The sequence below is a fragment of the Aquarana catesbeiana genome, linkage group LG07 (genome assembly GCF_042186555.1).
Source record: "Aquarana catesbeiana isolate 2022-GZ linkage group LG07, ASM4218655v1, whole genome shotgun sequence".
NCBI classification, from domain to species: Eukaryota; Metazoa; Chordata; class Amphibia; order Anura; family Ranidae; genus Aquarana; species Aquarana catesbeiana.
This window is the reverse complement of record NC_133330.1, coordinates 14,790,244-14,814,142: the sequence shown is the minus strand read 5'-3', so window position 1 is coordinate 14,814,142 and position 23,899 is coordinate 14,790,244. Positions and strand designations below refer to the sequence as shown.

General features: G+C 46.5%; 1 protein-coding gene across 2 annotated transcripts; it reads right to left on the bottom strand.

Moving 5' to 3' along the window:
- Window positions 1-1,853: 1,853 nt before the first annotated feature.
- On the bottom strand, window positions 1,854-17,028 carry LOC141102711 (hyaluronidase-2-like). Of its 2 annotated transcripts, none has more exons than XM_073591647.1 (4): window positions 16,854-17,028; window positions 12,853-13,815; window positions 4,787-4,876; window positions 1,854-2,780 (listed from the first exon to the last, which is right to left on the bottom strand). In XM_073591647.1, the coding sequence occupies exons 2-4, from the start codon at window positions 13,780-13,782 to the stop codon at window positions 2,367-2,369; spliced, it is 1,434 nt and encodes a 477-aa protein (XP_073447748.1). In that variant the 5' UTR covers window positions 13,783-13,815; window positions 16,854-17,028; the 3' UTR covers window positions 1,854-2,366. The 2 variants fall into 2 exon arrangements, with proteins under 2 accessions (XP_073447748.1, XP_073447747.1); XM_073591646.1 differs by lacking the exon at window positions 16,854-17,028 and adding an exon at window positions 16,639-16,845.
- Window positions 17,029-23,899: the final 6,871 nt, after the last annotated feature.

Here is a 23,899-nt window from a genome sequence, read left to right as displayed (position 1 = left end):
GACAAATCTCCTTTGACCTGCACTGATAATATGGGTACTCCTCACTCTTGGGGAACATCTTTCAGGTCTCTTCCAGGACTCATCCCATTGGAGGACTCATCCTCTACCTCAGGGGTCTCCAAACTTTCTAAACTAAGGGCCAGTTTACTGTCCTTCAGGCTTTAGGAGGGGGGGGGGGGGGCAGACTGGCCTCTGGCAGGAGAAAATGCCCCAGTGTCAGTGGGAGTAGACAATGCCCCATTCTTAAGGGAGTGGAACCGCGCCAAATTACTGAATGTTAATGCACTGCAGCTGTTATATTGAGACAAACTCAATCTAAATCATATATATGTGAGGTAACATAGTATTTTTGCTACAACACTGTTACCTCACATATATATGCCCCATTCTTGGTATCAGTGGCAGGAATGGTGCCCCATCGATGGTGTCAGTGGGGAGGAATGGTGCTCGAAAAGGCTGGATAAAGGCAAGCAAAGAGCCACATCTGGACCCTGGGCTGCAGTTTGGAGGCCACTGTCAGATCCTTCATGATGGGATGACTCCACACGTTCCAGCCATATACAAGTACACCAACCCCATCTCCCTCTAATGTTCCTCTCGTCTTGCCCAATCACCCTGGACCCCCAGGTTCTCCTATAATGGCAGATGTAAGGCTCACACACAAAAACTGAATGCCATTTCCCCATTATTGTTTGTGTTTGGTTGTATTCAGGCCTCACTTCGTAGGAGGTGTCAGATCATTAAAACTTCCAGAGGAAAAAAAACAAGAACGTTATGGTGCATTACCCAAGCAAAGATGGGCCGCATGGCTGCTGGGGATGGAGGCTACAAGTATCCCTATCAACACACATTACACAGGCATGGTCCACTGTTGTCACCATAATGAAACCTGCCCTGAGAAATACTACGCAGCCTTCGCTGGAAGGCATGTAGGACATGAAGTGACTGCACAAAGACTTCAGCAGACCAGCAGTACTGCAAAGCAACAAAGGATCTCTAGTTAATATAGTAGGGACTGAACAGATCATTAAAAAAATATTCAAAAATGAAATATTGCATATTAACCACTTTGCGCCTAAGGGTAAAACAAATCTAAATGCCTAAGCACAATTTTGAAACTTTGACATATGTACAGTCAGTTTTACTAACACATCACCACAACTACCTAGCGCATCCAGGTGGATTATACTCTTTTTTACCTTTTGGTGGTAAACGGTAATGGATATCTCTTGATTTTTTTTATTAGCAAAGGAAAACTGGGCCAAAATGGTTAAAAAAAAAAAAATTGGGAGATCGGGGTCCTGATCGTTAGTACAGGGCCCGGGGCTCTCCATGAGACCCCGGTCTCTGTGCTGGGAGTGTGCCCTGCAGTGCGCTCCCAGCATAAAGGGAGATATGCAATTATGTGTCCCCACGGAAAAAAAAAGCCCAGTCCAGTGGGGCCGCAAATTTGCGTATGGTCGGCATGAAGGGGTTAAAATGATGTATTATGTATTGTGATTTTCAGCAGGTAGGTGGAGATCCAGGTTTCTTTTCCTGTTTGATTACAGAACTCAGTAGCAAACAAGCCGATAATTAAGAGTTGTGGCTCCTCCCTTTCTCTGCTGCAGCTTTCTCTGTTTGAATCAGAGACAGAGGGTCTAAAAGAAAGCAGCTTCTGCTCTTCTCTCTTAGGAAAAACCCATGGTGCTCTGGGAATCCTGTGTCATTGCTTATCCCAATATTAATTGTAAAACAAAGACTGTGCCTATTCATACAGGTTTGAAACATTTTTAATAATTTAAAAATATAATTATTATCATTAATAACCAAAAACGGACAAAAAACATTATAGTCTCTTTTTTTTTTTTTTTTTTTTTAAGTCTTGAGCCCCAGATTTATCCTTCATACAAAGCTCAGTCAAATTAGAAGGCTCATAACGAAAAGTTAGAGACACACAACCAAAATAGGGCCCAATGTAAATCTCGAGGGCCCCATGTATGGCACAGTGGTACATTCCCTGAGCGTCTTGCCGCTATTAACCCCTGGGCTACCAAACCAGGGCAGAAAGGACTGCAACGATCTCTAACAAGGCAGTTATCTGGTTAAAAACATCCTCCTGGATCTCCAGACACGGGAAGAGAATTGTATTGCACAGTTCTAGGACTGGTGGGTTCCAATTGTAACATATGAGCTCCAAGGTGACCTGCTCGACCTTGTACCTAACACTGCGTAGCGGCAGGTGTAGCCCTAGAGGTAGGAAAACACAAAGCCATTTCATCCCCGGATAAGGAGCCAAAATAAACTCCACACTCTTTTGGAAAGGGATGGGCTCCCCCATAGCGGGGTCCTCAGCAGCACCTAAAAAAATAAAACTGTCCTGGCCTTTAAAGAAAAATCCAGAGGTAGGCCATCAGTAGCCACACCAGTACATGGCCTGTGGGGGATGCTGCAGCTCCCACAGGGTTTGAGGTGGATGGTGGTGGGATGTTGCAGGTGGTTCCACTCCAGCCTACATAACATTGACACTGAAACCGTGAACGTAGATTACTGATGTCACTTTCTGACAGCTGGCCCTGGACCCACCTAGGAACGGTGGAGCTGAACCCTGGAAGCGCCCGAATGATGATGAAATTGGCAGGATTGAGGTGCAGGAAGGCGTCAGTGCGGTTTTCTTGGCGCTGGCAGCGTCCGTTTCCCCCACAGAGCGCCTGGCTGCAAAGAGAGGCCGCGGTGGTGACATTCACAATGTATCGACCCAAATCTCCATCCAGGTACGACTTAAGCTTCAGGCAGGTCTCCTGTGAGGAAAAGATCCAAATGAGAGATTTTAGAGAACCTAAAATGTCACATTCTAAAAAAACTTCTATCTGTACATTTGCTACACATTGTAAAAAATGCAAATGAGGATATTAGAGGTTGTAACTACAAAAAGGGCCCCTTTCCTGGGTCATTGCCAGGTCCTACCTAGACGCACCCAAATGGGTTATAGGAGTTTGGTGGTTAGGTGTGGAGAAGGGGTTATAGCACCTGAGAGGTTAAATGTGTAGAAGGGGATATAGGAGTTGGGTGGTTAGGTGTCGAGGAGGGGTTATAGGAGCTTGGTGGTTACGTGCGGAGGAAGGGTTATAGCAGTTGGGTGGTTAGGTGTGGAGGAAGGGTTATAGAAGTTTGGTGGTTAGCGTGGAGGAGGAGAGGTTATGAAAAATAGGGCCATTAGGTGTGGGGTTAGGAGGGGTTTACAGGAGTTAAGAGTGGAGGAGGAGTTAGGGGAGTTGTGTGGTTAGAGGTGCAGGAGGAGTTACAGGAGTTAGGTCATTAGGGTTGGAGGAGTGGTTATAGGAGTTAGATGGTTAGCGGTGGAGGATGGGTATAGCAGTTGGGTGGTTAAGGTTGGAGAAGGGGTTATAGGAGTTGGGTTGTTGGGAGTGGAGGAGGGGTTATGGGAATTGGGTAGTTGGGAGTGGAGGAGGGGTTATGGGAATTGGGTGGTTAGGGCTGAAAGAGGGGTTACAGGAGTTGGTTGATAAGGTGTGAAAGAGAGGTTATAGTAGTTAGGTGATTATGGGTGGAGCGTGGAGGAGGAGATAGAGGAGTTGGGTAGTTGGGAGTGGAGGAGGGGTTATGGGAGTTGGTTGGTTAGGGTTGGAGGAAGGGTTATAGGAGTTGGGTGGTTAGGGGTTGAGGAGGAGATATAGGAGTTTGATGGTTGGGAGTGGAGGAGGGGTTATGGGAGTTGGGTGGGTAGGTGTGGAGGAGGGGTTATAAGAGGTGGGTGGTTAGGGGTGGAGGAGGGCTTTTCGAAGTGGAAAAGGTTAGCTGGGGGCATAATGAGGTGGTGGGTCTTAGGTAGGTGATGTAATGGTTATGGTGGGTACATGTTAGCTGCCAGTGGTGGTGCGTCCATTAAGGGCGCACGGGCGCCACCCCCTCTCTTCAGCCACCCCCCTCTGTGTAGTATGGATAGATTTATGCATTGCATGAATCTATCCATGGCCGCTGTAGCCACCCTGTATTCAGGCGCCCAGGGCCCCTTTTTGGACGCTGGGCGTCTAAATTCCAGCGGCAGGGGGTGTTTTTGAAGCACATGATTAGAGCCATAGGCTGTAATAGGCTTCAAAAAAAGGTGATCTACGAGCGCAAAGCATTCCCTCGCAGTTCACCCAGGTGTGTTAGAAAAGCGAATTAATATGTGCTTTCCTAACACTGAGCCGCCTCTTAGCCAATCAGGTGCGCGGGTCTGTTACCCGTCACCTGATTGGCTGAAACGACAGGTGCTACGATTGGACGCCTATCGGGAGGAGACGCACGGAGGACACAGGAGCCCTTGCAAGGTCCCACCGCTCGCCGCCGTCACCCGCTGCCTGACCGAGACAGGGTAAGTGCCGGGCAGACGGCGAACGGGCAGGGGATGTCACAGTGGCACTATTTGATCATTACAGTGGCAGCATTTTATGGCACAGTGGCTGTGTTTGATGGGCACAGTTTGATGGGCACAGTGGCAGCATTTGATGGGCACAGCGAGGTTGCAATTGATGTTTCAGTTTGTTTGCACCCCCCAAAAATTTTGAGCACCAGCCGCCACTGGGTGGAATAATATCATTTGCTGATTTTAGGGTAGCTGTAGGTTTGGGTTTTGTCTCAGATGCCTGGCACTCCCTATATATGAAAATCTTTATTTTCTTTATTATTTTGATGATTAATACATAATAATCACAGGGGAGAAGGAACACAATGAACTGAGACAGAAGATGGGCCTCTGGATCAGAACACAGAATGTTAAGGTAATGTTATCAGAAACACTCACCTTGTCTGTGCCGTAATCAGTATCACCCCAAAATATCATCCCCGTCACCCCCTGTGCTGCACTTTCTCCGATGGTGGAGATGAGATCCATCTGAAGGGACGAAATACAAAAATGTCAATTAAAATTAAAATGTAAAACCAAAAAGTATTATAGAGGCAGCCAAGAATGTCATCATAAACATGAGGAACTCTGGATCCAGTGCAATACAGAAAGAAGCAGCTCTTAGGTATGATCCCGATCTGTACACCTGATGTACCCATTATGAGGGGTTCCCACCATCCCTGTGCTGAGTTCCCGGATCTGTACACCCGCTGTGCCCATTATGAGGGGCTCCCACCATCCCTGTGCTGAGTTCCCAGGTCTGTACACCTGCTGTGCCCATTATGAGGGGCTCCCACCATCCCCGTGCTAAGTTCCCGGATCTGTACACCAGCTGTGCCCATTATGAGGGGTTCTCACCATCCCTGTGCTGAGTTCCCAGATCTGTACACCTGCTGTGCCCATTATGAGGGTCTCCCACCATCCCTGTGCTGAGTTCCCAGGTCTGTACACCTGATGTACCCATTATGAGGGGTTCCCACCATCCCTGTGCTGAGTTCCCAGGTCTGTACACCTGATGTACCCATTATGAGGGGTTCCCACCATCCCTGTGCTGAGTTCCCGGGTCTGTACACCTGCTGTACCCATTATGAGGGGTTCCCACCATCCCTGTGCTGAGTTCCCGGATCTGTACACCCGCTGTGCCCATTATGAGGGGCTCCCACCATCCCTGTGCTGAGTTCCCAGGTCTGTACACCTGCTGTGCCCATTATGAGGGGCTCCCACCATCCCTGTGCTAAGTTCCCGGATCTGTACACCAGCTGTGCCCATTATGAGGGGTTCTCACCATCCCTGTGCTGAGTTCCCGGGTCTGTACACCTGCTGTGCCCATTATGAGGGGTTCCCACCATCCCTGTGCTGAGTTCCCAGATCTGTACACCTGCTGTGCCCATTATGAGGGTCTCCCACCATCCCTGTGCTGAGTTCCCAGGTCTGTACACCTGATGTACCCATTATGAGGGATTCCCACCATCCCTGTGCTGAGTTCCCGGGTCTGTACACCCGCTGTGCCCATTATGAGGGGTTCCCACCATCCCTGTGCTGAGTTCCCAGGTCTGTACACCTGATGTACCCATTATGAGGGTCTCCCACCATCCCCGTGCTGAGTTCCCAGATCTGTACACCCGCTGTGCCCATTATGAGGGGCTCCCACCATCCCTGTGCTGAGTTCCCGGGTCTGTACACCCGCTGTGCCCATTATGAGGGGTTCCCACCATCCCTGTGCTGAGTTCCCGGGTCTGTACACCTGCTGTGCCCATTATGAGGGTCTCCCACCATCCCCGTGCTGAGTTCCCAGATCTGTACACCCGCTGTGCCCATTATGAGGGGCTCCCACCATCCCTGTGCTGAGTTCCTGGGTCTGTACACCCGCTGTGCCCATTATGAGGAGTTCCCACCATCCCTGTGCTGAGTTCCCGGGTCTGTACACCTGCTGTGCCCATTATGAGGGGTTCCCACCATCCCCGTGCTGAGTTCCCAGATCTGTACACCCGCTGTGCCCATTATGAGGGGCTCCCACCATCCCTGTGCTGAGTTCCTGGGTCTGTACACCCGCTGTGCCCATTATGAGGGGCTCCCACCATCCCTGTGCTGAGTTCCCAGGTCTGTACACCCACTGTGCCCATTATGAGGGGTTCCCTTTTACTTTTTTATTATTTGTGACAACAACATAAAGTAATGAGGCTACTGATGGGTCATATTTACCACAAGAAGTGGTCCACTGGTAGGAGCTTCTGTAGCCCCCCCAAAATCATTTAAAGCTTGTTGCACCCTTAAAAACATCTTTATTTTTAAATTTTGCTAAACTATTTTGCCAAAATTTCAGAGCAGTACAATCTCAACAATCTGTGGTATATTTTGCAGGCTCGTGTCTTACATCCTCGAATTGGTGCTTTTTGACCCCCCCCCCCTTCACTTCCTTAACTCGGCTTCACCGTGTCATAAGGAAAAAGGGGAAAATCCTGTAGTGTATTATGTCATACCTCATACCTATAGTATATATAATATAGGCGTAGGCTATACTCATAAACCAATGATTAGTCACATCCTTTCACAATCACAACTAGGAAGACGGAACGCTCACCTGGAACTCTATGACCCACTATATATACACAGTTGTGCTCATAAGTTTACATACCCCAGCAGAATTTATGATTTCTTGGCCATTTTTCAGAGAATATGAATGATAACACAAAAAAAAAAAAACATTTCTTTCACTCATGGTTGGTGTTTGGCTGAAGCCATTTATTATCAATCAACTGTGTTTACTCTTTTTAAATCATAATGGCAGCAGAAACTACCCAAATGACCCTGTTAAAAAGTTTACATACCCCGGTGATTTTGGCCTGATAACATGCACACAAGTTGACACAAAGGGGTTTGAATGGCTATTAAAGGCAACCATCCTCACCTGTGATCTGTTTGCTTGTAATTAGTGTGTGTGTATAAAAGGTCAATGAGTTTCTGGACTCCGGACAGACCTTTGCATCTTTCATCCAGTGCTGCACTGACGTTTCTGGATTCTGAGTCATGGGGAAAGCAAAAGAATCGTCAAAGGATCTGCGGGGAAAGGTAGTTGAACTGTATAAAACAGGAAAGGGATATAAAAAGATATCCAAGGAATTGAGAATGCCAATCAGCAGTGTTCAAACTCTAATCAAGAAGTGGAAAACGAGGGGTTCTGTTGAAACCAAACCACGGTCAGGTAGACCAACTAAAATTTCAGCCACAACTGCCAGGAAAATTGTTCGGGATGCAAAGAAAAACCCACAAATAACTTCAGGTGAGATACAGGACTCTCTGAAAACATGTGGTGTGGCTGTTTCAAGATGCACAATAAGGTGGCACTTGAAGAAGGATGGGCTGCATGGTCGAGTCCCCAGAAGAAAGCCATTACTACACAAATGCCACAAAGTATCCCTCTTACAATACGCCAAACAGCACAGAGACAAGCCTCAAACCTTCTGGCACAAAGTCATTTGGAGTGATGAGACCAAAATTGAGCTTTTTGGCCACAACCATAAATGCTACTTTTGAAGAGAAGTCAACAAGGTCTATGATGAAAAGTCCACCATTCCTACTGTGAAACACGGAGGTGGATCGCTGATGTTTTGGGGGATGTGTGAGCTACAAAAGGCAAAGGGAAATTTGGTCAAAATTGTTGGTAAGATGAATGCAGTAGGTTATCAAAAATACTGAAGGAACATTTGCATTTATCAGCCAGGAAGCTGCACATGGGACGTACTTGGACATTCCAACATTGCAATGATCCTAAACACAAGGCCAAGTCAACCTGTCATTGGCTACAGCAGAATAAAGTGAAGGTCATCTCACTCTCCTGACCTCAATATCATTGAGCCACTCTGGGGAGATCTCAAACGTGCCATTCATGCAAGATAAAGAGCCTCATCTACAAATACCACAAAAGACTTCAAGCTGTCATTGATGTTAAAGGGGGCAATACACGGTATTAAGAACTGGGGTATGTAAACTTTTGATCAGATAGTTTCTGTTGCCATTATGATTTAAAAAGAGTAAACATAGTTGATTGATAATAAATGGCTTCAGCCAAACACTAACCATGAGTGAAAGAAAAGTTTTTGTGTTATCATTCATATTCTCTGAAAAATGGCCAAGAAATCATAAATTCTTCCAGGGTATGTAAACTTATGAGCACAACTGTATATGCAAGTCTAAATTGCAATACAAATAGGTAACAACATCCATACACAAATTCTTCAGTCATGTGCGGGCAGATGGCAAGTTGTGACCCACTGAACTAGTGTAGGTCAAAAATTTTTATACAGATTCCAGTTGACCAAACTCTATGGAAGTCACATGCCGAAATGCGTTGACTGGAAGTGATGTCATATGTACATGGAACCCAGAAGTACTGTTTTTTTAATGGTGGTTTTAAAGGGGCTTTGGTGTGTTCCTGGCCACCATCCATGTGCTGAGTTCCCGGGTCTGTACACCTACTGTGCCCATTATGAGGGGTTCTCACCATCCCTGTGCTGAGTTCCCAGGTCTGTACACCCGCTGTGCCCATTAAGAGGGGTTCCCACCATCCCTGTGCTGAGTTCCCAGGTCTGTACACCTGCTGTGCCCATTATGAGGGGTTCTCACCATCCCTGTGCTGAGTTCCCGGGTCTGTACACCTACTGTGCCCATTATGAGGGGTTCCCACCATCCCTGTGCTGAGTTCCCAGGTCTGTACACCTGCTGTGCCCATTATGAGGGGTTCCCACCATCCCTTTGCTGAGTTCCCGGGTCTGTACACCCGCTGTGCCCATTATGAGGGGTTTTCACCATCCCTGTGCTGAGTTCCCGGGTCTGTACACCCGCTGTGCCCATTATGAGGGGTTTTCACCATCCCTGTGCTGAGTTCCCGGGTCTGTACACCCGCTGTGCCCATTATGAGGGGTTCCCATCATCCTTGTGCTGAGTTCCTGGGTCTGTACACCCGCTGTGCCCATTATGAGGGGTTCCCATCATCCTTGTGCTGAGTTCCTGGGTCTGTACACCCGCTGTGCCCATTATGAGGGGTTTTCACCATCCCTGTGCTGAGTTCCCGGGTCTGTACACCTGCTGTGCCCATTATGAGGGGTTTTCACCATCCCTGTGCTGAGTTCCCGGATCTGTACACCCGCTGTGCCCATTATGAGGGGTTCCCATCATCCTTGTGCTGAGTTCCTGGGTCTGTACACCCGCTGTGCCCAATATGAGAGGTTCCCTTTTCCTTTTTTTATTACTTGTGACAACATAAAGTAATGAGGCTACCGATGGGTCATATTTACCACAAGAAGCGGTCCACTGGTAGAAGCTTCTGTAGCCCCCCCAAAATCATTTAAAGCTTATTGCACCCTTAAAAAACTGCCAAAACATATTCATTTCAAATTTTGACAAACTATTTTGCCAAAATTTAAGAAAAGTACGATCTCTGTGGTATATTTTGCACCCTTGTGTCTTACATCCTCGAATGGGTGGTTTTTGATCCCCCCCTTTCACTCCCGTAATTCTACTTCACTGTGTCATAATGAAAAAGGGGAAAATCCCATAGTGTAATATGCCATACCTCATACCTATAGTGTATACATAGGCGTGCGCACAGGGTGTGCTGGGTGTGCTGGGTGTGCCTGGGCACACCCTAATCACCCCATGTGCATTAGCATTATCGCTCTGTGTGCCAGCAGGAAGATAGGAAGAAAGGAGAAGTGTTTATGCACTTCTCTTTCACTGTGCCGGCTGGGAGATCAATGTGCCGGATCAATGTCCTGGGGTCATATATATGTAGACATATAAACACGCACGTAGATTTGAGCTTTAGGGTGCACACCCTAATGCAATAGGCTGCGCACACCTATGAGTGTATATATAATTTTAACAATCACAACCAGGAAGACGGAACACTCATCTGAACTCTATGACCCACTATATATATATATATATATATATATATATATATATATATATATATAATATAATATAATATAGACCTCTGCGCTACTCATTAGTCACACCCTTTTTCACAATCACAACCAGGCAGACCGGACGCTCCTCGGAACCCTATTCACCCATTAAATATATGTAAGTCTAAATTGCAATGAAAATTGGTAACAGCATTTGCCCCCGAATAAATATGCAGAATAAAAAAGGCCCTTAGTGCAGTATTTATATAAAAGCCCTTTTTTATTATTATATTCACAAAAATAAATAAATAAAATAAAATAAAACCTTCAAAACCACCATAAAAAAAAAAAAAAATGGTATTTCTAGGTATACATATATATGTATGTATGGAGGTATGACATCATACACTACGGGATTTAAAGTAGTAAAGGGGGGGGGGGGGGGAGTCAAAAGCATTTGTTTTAAATTTGTTCATTAAAGTTGTTGTAAAGGCAGAAGGTGCATTCTATGCACTAAAAAAAAAGCCTTCTGTGTGCAGCAGCCTCCCTTACTACTTACCTGAGCCCCATCTCAATCCAGCGATGTTGCACTAGAGCCACGAGGACCAGGGACTCTCCCTCCTTATTGGTGCCATTGGCTCCCGCTGCTATCAAAGGCAGTGAGCCAATGAGGAGAGAGGGGGGGCAGGGCCGAGCCACAGCTCTGCATCCTAATGGACACAGGGAGCTGTGGCTCGGCTCGGGTGCCCCCATAGCAGGCTGCTTGCTGTGGGGGGCACTCGGCACGAGGGAGGGGCCAGGAGCGCCGGCGAGGGACCCGAGAAGAGGAGGATCTGGGCTGCTCTATGCAAAAAAACACTACAGAGAGCAGGTAAGTATAAAAACATGTTTTTTGTTTTTTGGGGGGTTTAAAAATAACAAACAAGACTTTATTATCATTTTAAATTAATAATTTAGTTTCAAATTTGTTATGTTAGAATGATTCTTTCGGAATTTGTTTCATATGTTCCTTATTTTCAAAATGAATTCAAATTTCGAAATTAGAATTTTAGAAGAATTTCTATTGTATTGTATTGTATTCTAATCTATTCCTTTATATTCTATTCCAGTGGTCTCCAAACTGCGGCCCGGGGGCCAGATGTGGCCCTTCACTTGATTTTATCCGGCCCTTAGGACACTATTTAATTCACTGACAGCAACAAAGGGGCACAGTTCCACCCAATGACACCAACAATGAGGCCCAATGACACCAAAGATGGGGCACAATTCCTCCCAAAGACACCAAAAATGGGGCACAATTCCCCTCACTGACACCAAAGATGGGGCATTGTTTATTCCAACTGATGCTGGGACTTGGAGATCCCTGTTCTATTCTATTCTTTGCTTTTATTTTCTGTTCTATTCTATTGTATTTTATTCTATTATATTCCTTTGTACTCTATTCTTTTCTGTTTTATTCTTTTTTTTTTCTTTTTTTTTTATTCTATTCTTTTCTATTCTGTCCTATAGTAGGAATCATTTTATTTCACTTGTATACCTTACTGTATTTATTGCAATATGTATATTTCGAATAGGAATTTATTTTCGAATTTGAAAGATTCGTTTTGTTATCATTTATTTCAGCTTCGTGGAAATGTCTAACAATCACCCCTAAATAGGACTGACCGCGGAGTCATGGGAGGAGAGGAGACAATGGAGCCTGCACTGAGAAGCGACCATGTCATAAATTTCCTAATGTTACTAAACCCCAAAATTGTAACTTATTGCAAACTTACCAGCCCTTAGTACCAGTACAGTATGACCTAATGTGTGTGTGTGCATTTCTTTGCATTTCTGTGAGCATTCCTGTGTGATGTGTGTAAGGAAGCCCTATTGGGGACACCTCATGTAAAGGGGGACTCCTGATGTAAAGGGGGGACTCTACTGGGGACACCTGATGTAAAGGGGGACCCTACTGGGGACACCTGATGTAATGAAGGACTCTAATGGGGACAGCTGATGTAATGGGGGACTCTACTGGGGACACCTGATGTAATGGGGGACCCTACTGGGGACACCCGATGTAAAGGGGACCCTACTGGGGACACCTGATGTAAAGGGGGACTCCTGATGTAAAGGGGACCCTACTCAGGACACCTGATGTAATGGGGGACCCTACCTGCCGGGGAGGGGGGGGCAGTTTGCCATCTTCGCCCTGGATTACCTTGTTCCGGCACTGAGTGGCTGCATTTTGTTTTCACCTAGTGATCCTGCCAGTAACACACTTCCTGTCCTAGGGTGACAACGCTCACCCACTATACTGTATCTATAAAAGGAGGTCCTGTAGTCTCCTAGAGCAGGACCACAGAAAACCTTGCCCTCTCCTTATCTCGATAGCATTCTGTAGTCCATACAGAGAACTGGGAACAATGTAACTGGTGGGATATTTAACAGATAAACAGGGACAGGGTGCAAATAAGATACGTTAATTGTTGGAGGTTTACATACTCTTAAAGGGGACCCTGTCATTAAAATTCATACAGATTTAGAATTTTTTTTCCAGCATGCTGTTTTTCTCACCTGGGAGAGAAGGTCAAGGTTGGTTTTGTAGGTGGGTCTTGTGAACACGTAGACGGGGAGAGAGTAGCCCGTGTGTTGTTGAGCGATCCTCATGGCCTCTTTCACCCGGTATTGAACAAATTTGCGCCCATTAATGGAAGATTGGAGTGGGGGTTCCAGGTAGATGGATGGATAAAGGGCCTCACTCTCCTCCCACAGCCACCATAGCTGGTCATTTCGTGACATCTCCACGTTGGGGCACTTGCCAGTATAATTGTCCCAGTTGGTCATGTAGTCGTGGTTGTAGCAGTCCGGGAACAGGTAATACCCCCAGAGCTGGCGGGGGCGATACTTTCTGGCTTGCTGGAGCGTTTCCACCATGAAGTCGCGAGCAGCCTTTTCAAATTCAACCTGGGCTTCTGTGTTCACATCATTGGCCAACCAGTCGGGATGACGAGAGGCCACCAGCTGCCGTGAAGCTTGCCTGTATATGTCCTTCGTGTTCCAGTTCCGTAGCCAAATCGGATTCCAGTCCTCCCAGTCGATGATCGCCAATCCACTTTTGTTGTTGAACGGTATGTATTTGTTGAGTCCATCCACCATCTTGAGCAGGTGATCTTGGAGGCTGGCGTTTTGGGGCACACCTCCGTTGATGGATATGTTAAGCTGGTCGTAGTAAGGGTAGAGCCCCAGTCGCTCCCGGTAGAAGATGGTGGGATCCTGATCTACCATACCTTCGCTGGGCGAGCCGGTCAGATCAAAGAGTCGCAGGTCAAGAGACACGTTGAAGCGTGTTGAGCAGCTCTGGGTGGGAGCGGACCAGGCCACCATGAAAGGGCGATCAGTGAATAAAGGTGGGGTGGTGGGCTTGTCTGTCCCGATGATGGATGATTGACCATGAGCCACGACGATAGACAACAGGACACAGGAGAGGCCAGGATGGGGCGTCATTGTGAGAAAATCAGGAACCAAGTCTGAAAAGCCCTACAGAGACACAGAAGAGGCAGAAAAAGATAGTCAACAATGGCCAATTAACAGCCCAATGCTCAGTGTACTCCCCCTCCCCCCATATTTAGTTTTAACACTTCATATTACCCAAACTTTAAATTGACTCTAAGATGAACCATTAACTCTTAACAATAAAATATAAAACCCTAAAACTGAACACTTAACACCCCAAAACCTTTCCATTTTTGTAGTCAAGTTTGAGAACCCTCCACTATACTGTATGTTTGTTATATGTTCACGTTACCTAAAAATTAAAAAAGAAAAAAACAAAAATGTAATATATTGCAATCATTAGACGTGATAGCTGCATTAGTTTTCTTTCTTTTGTATGGCTTTTCTTCCCTCTGTTTTCCCCAGGGGATCTGACCAGTAACACACCTCCTGTATTAGAGCGCCCCCCCCCCCCGCCCATTCTTAATAAAGGAGCACAGGAGGCACCTTTGAACAGCATCACTGTCAGTCTGGGGGGGGGGGGGGGAGTGTTATATATACTAGCAGATTTAGACACACTAACGAATTGAAGCTGAACTCCAGCTAATACTTTATATTACACTCATTATTGTAGCGCTCTCCAGCCCTTCGCAGACTAATGCCGCGTACACACGGTCGGACTTTTCGTCTACAAAAGTCCGAAGGACGCCGACGGACCAAAGCCGGCGGACAATCCGATCGTGTGTGGGCTTCCCCGGACTTTCAGCGGACTTTTCCAGCCGCAAATCTGACGGACTTTAGATGTGAAACATGCTTCAAATCTTTACGTCGTAACTCCGCCGGACCCAGAAATCCGCTCGTCTGTATGCGAGTCCGACGGACAAAAACCCACGCTAGGGCAGCTATTGGCTACTGGCTATCAACTTCCTTATTTTAGTCCGGTGTACGTCATCACGTACGAATCCGTTGGACTTTTGTGTGATCGTGTGTAGGCAAGTCCGTTCATTAGAAAGTCTGCCGCAAGTCCTCCAAAAGACCGTCGAAAGTCTGTCGGACGGGCCGTCTGACTTTTGCAGCCGAAAACTCCGACCGTGTGTACGCGGCATAAGGCTCTATTCACACTAATGCGTTTTTTGATGCATTTTGCAGAAATGCATGGGAATTTTTTAACATGGGTTCCTATGGAACATGTTCACATCAATGCATTTTTGTGCCTCTGCGTTTTTGGAAAGGGTCGGGGACTTTTTTTCATGCAAAATGCAGCATTTTGCATGTAATAGAATTCAATGGACCCGCATCCAAAAACGCAAGTACTGCGTTTTTACCGCGTTTTTGCCGCATTTTTCGTTTTGTGTTTTTTTTTTTTTTTTTCTTTCTTTTTTTTTTTAAACACTGTATACAGTATAAAAAAAAACACTGTAAAAAAAAAACAAAAAAAGTAAGACGCAGCAAAATGCGGTAAAAATGCGGGAAACCGCACGTTCAAAAACGCCGCAAGCACTGCAAAAAGCCCTGCAGGAACGCTCAAAAGCAACATGCATAGGTGTGAATCGAGCCAAACTGCCTTCCGCTACAGCCAAATATTTCACAATTTGGCTCATCGGTTCCATTCCTAATCACAGTTTATGAAGGAACTCGGAAGGTCGGTTGTTCTATGTACATCTGGGAGAACTAAGCACAGATCTTCTGTGGATGTCGGCTGCCTCCAATCCTTCTGTCTCTTCATGTCATCCCAGACAGACTCCATGATGTTGAGATCAGGGCTCTGTGGGGGCCAAACCATCACTTCCAGGACCCCTTGTTCCTCTTTACACTGAAGATAGTTTGGCTGTATGTTTTGGGTGTTGTTCTGCTGCAGGTGTTTCGTTTCCATCTGATTTCCCCAAAGAGGAGAGTGGGACTGTGTCCGCTCTGCACAGCAGGACCTGTCATCCGCCTGCTCAGCGGGGATCAGTGGAGCTGATTAAGGTTTATTAGAATTCAGGTTTATTATACACCACTGTTAACACAACTGTATACACTTCATTCTGACTTAATCTCTATGTAAAAGCAAAAACCTATTTATTTTTTTTAGCTTTTGTTGATTTCACTTCAGTTCCTCTCTGATAGATGTAACAGGAAGTGAGAAGAATTCTGTACACAGAGAGGAGAAATTCCCCTTTTAGACAGTTGTCGCCAGAACGGGTGTCCCCACTGGATGATTTCCCCTCATTTCTTGCTCTGGTGACAATGGCAAAATGTTGAATCTCTCATCACTTTTTTGCTCTAGAGAAAAGGCTCAAAAGGCAAAATAGAGAGTTTGAATCGATGAAGAGGAGACATTACAAGTGAACTGCAAGTGCACTTGGAAGTGCAGTCGCTGTAGATCAGAGGGGGACGTGCAAGGAAAGTAAAAGACAGCATTTTAGCTTGCACATGATTGGATGATAAAATCAGCAGAGCTTCCCCTCATTTCAGATCTACCCCTCAGATTTACAGTGACTGCACTTCCAAGTGCACTTGTAGTGCACTTGTAGTGCAAAGTGGATTTGCCTTTTGTAAATAACCCCCATAGTTACATAGTTACATCGTAGGTGAGTCACAGACAGCAATAAAAAAATCAGCATTTGCAGCGATCATATTAATATTTTCCTCTGCAATCCCTGATGAAGAGGAACCATTTGAACACCTGAAACCTGTTGAATTGTTTCATAAGAGTCTAAATTAAATGAAATCTGAACTTTATACATTCTGCTTTTGGGGCACAACCAGCAATAAAAGCCCGACAGGGGTTCTAATCCCCCTCTACTCCATCCAAAACTAAAATAAAATTGGCTATGCATACACTTTAATCCCAGACCAAGATTACCCTTTTAAAGCCACGCTTACCTTGACCTCACCAAGGGTATCAGCTCCTCCTATGCTGGAGATCAGGTCTCTCCACCTGGGTGGTAGCTTTGCGTCTGATACAATTGTCTCCTCTCCATACCCTGATACATTGTAGCTCAGTGACATCAGAAGAATTGGGATTGTGTAACAATTTCTATCACAGGAATGTTACAATGACTAAGAGTTCAATCAATTCTAATGAGATCCTGACTCACCGTCTTTACTGTCCTCGTTTTCTATTTCATACACCTTTGCCAGTCCTGTATCCCCCCCCTACGCCTCCAATATAGCCTGGAAATCGGGAGCGCCTCTTGTTGGGTCCCATCAGCCTCTGAATCTTCGCATACAGCACTGTCTGCATACCATCAATAGGAATACCTGTCGGGCTGCATACCTGTATTACTCTACTTTATATTCCTCTTTGCAGGGAACCGCGCCCACCCCGACAGAAACAAAAGAAGCTCTGACGATTTCCTATTCAAGGTGTACTTTCCAGGCTAATCTCGTCTTTGACCTTTTCGATATTACGTCACGAGCAGAAAAAGCGAAAGCTCCTGTGATCAGCTACTGATATATTGTCTGGGTCGTCCTACGGATATTGTTTGGGATTTGTGTCAGTGTTTCGTTGCGCTGGGACCCCCATATACCAATATGTCATTGTTCTGGGGTATCCAAATGTCAGTGTGTCATTGTTCTGGTTCCACAAGTGTCAGTGTGTCATTGTTCTGGACCCCTGAGTGTCAGTGTGTCATTTTCTGGGACCTCCAAGTGTCAGTGTGTCATTGTTCTGGGGCCCCCAAGTGTCAGTGTGTCATTGTTCTGGGTTCACAAGTGTCAGTGTGTCATTGTTCTGGGTCCCCCAAGTGTCAGTGTGTCATTGTTCTGGGACCCCCAAGTGTCAGTGTGTCATTGTTCTGGGTTCACAAGTGTCAGGGTGTCATCTGGGTTCACAAGTGTCAGGGTGTCATTGTTCTGGGCCCCCCAAGTGTCAGTGTGTCATTGTTCTGAGACCCCCCAAGTGTCAGTGTGTCATTGTTCTGGGACCCCCAAGTGTCAGTGTGTCATTGTTCTGGGCCCCCCAAGTGTCAGTGTGTCATTGTTCTAGACCCCCAAGTGTTAGTGTGTCATTGTTCTAGACCCCCAAGTGTCAGTGTGTCATTGTTCTAGATCCCCCAAGTGTCAGTGTGTCATTGTTCTAGACCCCCAAGTGTCAGTGTGTCATTGTTCTGGGCCCCCCAAGTGTCAGTGTATCATTGTTCTAGATCCCCCAAGTGTCAGTGTATCATTGTTCTAGACCTCCAAGTGTCAGTGTGTCATTGTTCTGGACCCCCAAGGGTCAGTGTGTCATTGTTCTGGGACCCCCAAGTGTCAGTGTGTCATTGTTCTGAGACCCCCCAAGTGTCAGTGTGTCATTGTTCTGGGACCCCCAAGTGTCAGTGTGTCATTGTTCTGGGCCCCCCAAGTGTCAGTGTGTCATTGTTCTAGACCCCCAAGTGTTAGTGTGTCATTGTTCTAGACCCCCAAGTGTCAGTGTGTCATTGTTCTAGATCCCCCAAGTGTCAGTGTGTCATTGTTCTAGACCCCCAAGTGTCAGTGTGTCATTGTTCTGGGCCCCCCAAGTGTCAGTGTATCATTGTTCTAGATCCCCCAAGTGTCAGTGTATCATTGTTCTAGACCTCCAAGTGTCAGTGTGTCATTGTTCTGGACCCCCAAGGGTCAGTGTGTCATTGTTCTGGGACCCCCAAGTGTCAGTGTGTCATTGTTCTGGACACCCCAGTGTCAGTGTGACATTGCTCTAGACCCCCAAGTGTCAGTGTTTCATTGTTCTAGATCCCCCAAGTGAGTAAGTTAGTGATGCGTGAAGAGACTGATGGAGTGAGCTGAGGGGTGGAGAGCTAGATTTTGGTGTAGAGATTATAATGGAAGCAATGGGAGGCTATCAGCTGACCCAGGGAGGAGGTGTAGATTGAGACTAGGAGAGGTCCAAGAACAGAACCTCGGGGGACCACAACAGAGAAAGGAAGAGGAGAGGAGGAAGTAGAATTGTACGTGACACTGAAGGTGCGGTTGGATTGGTAGGACGAGAGCCACTGAAGAGTACAGTCACGGAGACTGAGTTAGTAAATTTATTGAGGAGGAGAGGGTGGTCAACCATATCAAAGGCAGCCGAAAGGTCTAGAAGTAGGAGTACTGTGTAGTGTCTATTGTTTTTTTGCTGTTAGTAAGTCATTTGTGAGTTTTAGAAGAGCAGTTTCTGTGGAGTGTTGAGGGCGAAATCCAGACTGAAAGGGGATCAAGAAGGTTATTCTTAATGAGGTGGTCACTCAGTTGGTTGTAAACCAGGCATTCAAGGTGTTCAGAGGAAGGGAGCAAGGAGGTAGGGCGTAGATTGTTAAGATTGGTAGGGTCAGAGGATGGCTTTTTAAGTATGGGGGTGACCAGTGCATGTTTTAGAGCATTGGGGAAGATGCCAGAAGAGAGGGCGAGATTGAAGATGTGGGTTAGAGAGTGTAGGATAGAATCAGAGGGTGGCCGTAGTATTTGAGAGGGAATAGGGTCCAGGGGACAGGTGGTTAGGTGAATTGAATCAATCTTATTTTTGAAGTGACTAGTAATCTCCTGGGCATTGAGTGAGTGAGCAGGTGGAGGACGAAGTAGAGAGTTAAAGGTAGAGAAGAGTTGATGGGGACTGGATGAGAAGGTGTTATGGAGAGTGATAAAATAGGTCTGCTTGGCAGTGTGGAGGCAAGAATTGCATTTTGGAGGGCAGATTTTGTCATTGTTCTGGGACCCCCAAGTGTCATTGTGTCATTGTTCTGGACCCCACAAGTGTCAGTGTGTCATTGTTCTAGGACCCTAAATGTTAGAAGACATTGTCTGTGAGCCTGTATTCTGCCATTCCTCCACTAGATGGAGCCACACTCCCTGGATTATGTGCTCCATAGTAAAATCTTGCCCCTCACTTAGAACCCTGATCTACATACAATGTATGGGATGTCCCAGGATGTGATTTATTGCTGGAGTGATTTGTGTTTATTGGGATAGAGGAAACCATTGTGTCTTTGAATAATCACATTTCCTCATCATGACACCAATGTGATTATTTGGTTTCCTGTCCCCCCACATTGTGTTATCACCATTGTGACTTCTCATAGAACAGGAAAACAATGGGGACATCTATAGGCGTCACACAAGGTGAAAGCTGTCAGCATTCTTCTATAGAATTAAAGAACAGGAAGTTTGCAGATCAGCAGATCATGCATGTTCCAGCTCAGTGACCCAACAATACCTTTGTATCAGTCCCCTCCCCCGCTGGGGCTCATAGTCTAATGTCCCCACCATGCTAAAGGCATTTTTTTTATGGAGGATACAAATAACCTTATAGTGTACAGTATCTCACAAAATTGAGTACACCCCTCACATTTTTGTAAATATTTTATTCTATCTTTTCATGTGACAACACTGAAGAAATGACACTTTGCTACAATGTAAAGTAGTGAGTGTACAGCTTGTATAACAGTGTAAATTTGCTGTCCCCTCAAAATAACTCAACACACAGCCATTAATGTCTAAACTGCTGGCACCAAAAGTGAGTACACCCCCTAAGTGAAAATGTCCAAATTGGGCCCAAAGTGTCGATATTTTGTGTGGCCACCATTATTTTCCAGCACTGCCTTAACCCTCTTGGGCATGGAGTTCACCAGAGCTTCACAGGTTGTCACTGGAGTCCTCTTCCCCTCCTCCATGATGACATCACAGAGCTGGTGGATGTTAGAGACCTTGCGCTCCTCCACCTTCCATTGGAGGATGCCCCACAGATTTTCAATAGGGTTTAGGTCTGGAGACATGCTTGGCCAGTCCATCACCTTTACCCTCAGCTTCTTTAGCAAGGCAGTGGTCGTCTTGAGGGTGTGTTTGGGGTCGTTATCATGTTGGAATACTGCCCTGCGGCCCAGTCTCTGAAGGGAGGGGATCATGCTCTGCTTCAGTATGTCACAGTACATGTTGCCATTCATGGTTCCCTCAATAATCTGTAGCTCCCCGGTGCCAGTGTCTTGCCGAGAATGTTCCCTCGGCGGATAAGTTCCCCCCCTGTACTGCGCAGGCGCAGCGCCTGCGCAGTACATACTACTCTCAGCCGCCGGAGATAGCCGAAGCTCAAATGCTTCAATCAGCTGTACACGGCGCCTGCGCTCTGGGTCCAGGTTCCTTCCTCACCATCCAAGTGGACCTAGAGGGGGAATCTAAAAGTGCCGAGCGCAGCGAGGCCGTGCCCGAAGCATGGCGAGCGAAGCGTGGCGAGTTAAGCGTGGCGATCGAAGCGAGCCCGCGAGGGGCCCTCTTACAGGCGCCGTGTACAGCTGATTTTCAGCTGTTCTGCTTCGGCTATTTCCGCCGATACCTACTGCGCAGGTGCAGTAGAGGGGGGAACTTATACGCTGAGTGGAACTTTCTCGGCAGAACACCGGCAGCACTCATGCAGCTCCAGACCATGACACTCCCACCACCATGCTTGACTGTAGACAAGACACACTTGTCTTTGTCCTCCTCACCTGGTTGCCACCACACACGCTTGTCATCATCTGAACCAAATAAGTTTATCTTGGTCTCATCAGACCACAAGACATGGTTCCAGTAATCCATGTCCTTAGCCTGCTTGTCTTTAGCAAGCTGTTTGCAGGCTTTCTTGTGTATCATCTTTAGAAGAGGCTTCCTTCTGGGACGACAGCCATGCAGACCAGTTTGATGCAGTGTGCGGCGTATGGTCTGAGTACTGACAGGCTGACCCCCCACCCCTACAACCTCTGCAGCAATGCTGGCAGCACTCATATGTCTATTTCCCAAAGACAATCTCTGGATATGACGCTGGGCACGTGCACTCAACTTCTTTGCTGGACCATGGCGAGGCCTGTTCTGAGTGGAACCTGTCCTGTTATACCGCTGTATGGTCTTGGCCACCGTGCTGCAGCTCAGTTTCAGGGTCTTGGCAATCTTCTTATAGCCTAGGCCATCTTTATGCAGAGCAACAATTCTTTTTTTCAGATCCTCAGAGAGTTTTTTGCCATGAGGTGCCATGTTGTACTTCCAGTAACCAGTATGAGAGAGTGAGAGTGATAACACCAAATTTAACACACCTGCTCCCCATTCACACCTGAGACACTGTAACACTAACAAGTCACATGACACCGGGGAAGGAAAATGCCTAATTGGGCCCAATTTGGAAATTTTCACAGTGTACTGACTTTTGTTGCCAGCAGTTTAGACATTAATGGCTGTGTGTTGAGTTATTTTGAGGGGACAGCAAATTTACACCGTTATACAAACTGAACACTCACTACTTTACATGTTAGCAAAGTGTCATTTCTTCAGTGTTGTCACATGAAAAGATAGAAAAAAATATTTACACAAATGTGAGGGGTGTACTGACTTTTGTCAGATACTGTATATTGTGGGAGGACTCCAAAGCAAATACACAGAGGACATAAACTCAATGCATTGATTTGATCCAGGACATTGATCTGCAAGCCAAGGAGTGTTAACCATTGTGCAAATGAGCTGCCCGCTAAGCACATGACTATTAATGTTATTTAAGCTCTATAAATAAAATAATTTGTGATTAATGGAGTGTCCCTTTAATAACATCTTGTGTCCTATTTCCTTGAGTGTGTCACAGAGACCGATGTGTCCCCTTTTGTTCACCATGTACTGACATCCAAAGGAGGCTGGAGAGAGACAGTTGGATGTGTTCTATTGGAATACTGAACAGGAAGTCAACTGTGCGCTGGAAAAATCTTCCCTCTCTGCGACACCTTTGCCTTACATAGATTTGGCTCTGATAATTCTGGAAACTTTTCTCCATCACCGTCCATAAAACCTCTTTCACATAGACCAGTTTGTCCTTTAAGTTTCATGTTCAGCTTACAATCTTTTTTTATGACCAGCCATAAAAGAGTTAATTCCCATTTCCCACCCGGTGGGGGGGGGGGGGGGGATGGGGCTTGGGGGGGGGTGGGGGGTGGCTTTCGTCAGTGGATGCAGAAAATTTTGGATGTCACATCTGGAAGACGTTGCAGGACGAGGTGTTTGGGTTAGTGGTGAACGGAGAGGAAAGGGCGCAGCAGGAGGAGCTGCACAGCGCTGGGGGGCCCATACATGGCTCCTGGTGATGCAACACCTAAACCGCCTCCAACATACATGGAGATTCTTATCTTCTGTTATGCTACTTCTCCAGGATCAGATTGGTGCCATTTCTGCACTGGAAAAGGGTTCTGCGGCCGTCTGGAGTGGGATTTTTACCCCCTACAGAGGTCCAGACTGACCATCTTCTCAATGCTTACCAGGACTGACCCCAGACAGACAAAGCACCCAAGCTCTGCACTAATAAGTGTTCCTCACTTTTTGGGGGCCCATCTGTAACGCATGGGCTTCTTACACCCTACAGAGGCACAAACTACTCTACAGAGCCCCCGCTCAGCCACCTCTTAATCCTTACTAAGACTGACTCCAGACAGACAAATCTCCCTAGATCTGCACCAATAATCTGGATGCCCCTCACGTTTTGGTTCCCATCTGTACCACATGTGCTTCCTACCACTCTACAGAGGCCCAAACTACCCTACAGAGGCCCCCCGACTCGGCGCCTTCTCAATCCCTCCTAAGACTGACCCCAGACAGACAAATCTCCCCAAGCTCTACACTAAGAATCTGGGTGTTCCTGAGTTTCGAGGGCTTATCTGTACCACGTGGGCTTCTTATCACTTACAGAGGCCCAAACGACTCGACAGGGGCCCCAAGCTCAGCGACTACTCCATCTTTGATAAACCTGACCCAGCTAAAGCACCCTATCCTTGCCCTAAATCCCCAGGTGTTCTTTTTTTAGGGACCATCTGTTTGCCGTGGGCTTCTTACGCCTTACAGAGGCCCAAACTACTCTACAGAGGCCCCTGACTTACTAAGGATAACCCCAGCAAGACAAATCGAACTAGACCTGCACTAATAATCCGGGTGCTTCTCATTCTTAGAGGCCCATCTGTACCAATTCTACCCACCACTGAGACCCAATCTACTCTACAGAGGTCCTGACTCAGCGACGTCTTAATCCTTAATAAAAATTACCCCAAACAGAAAAATCTCCTTCGTCCTGCCCTAATAATCCAAGTCCTTCTCACTTTTTGGGGTCCATCTGTACCATATGGGCTTCTTACCCATTACAGTGGCCCAAACTACTCTACAGGGACACCAACATAATGACTTCTTAATC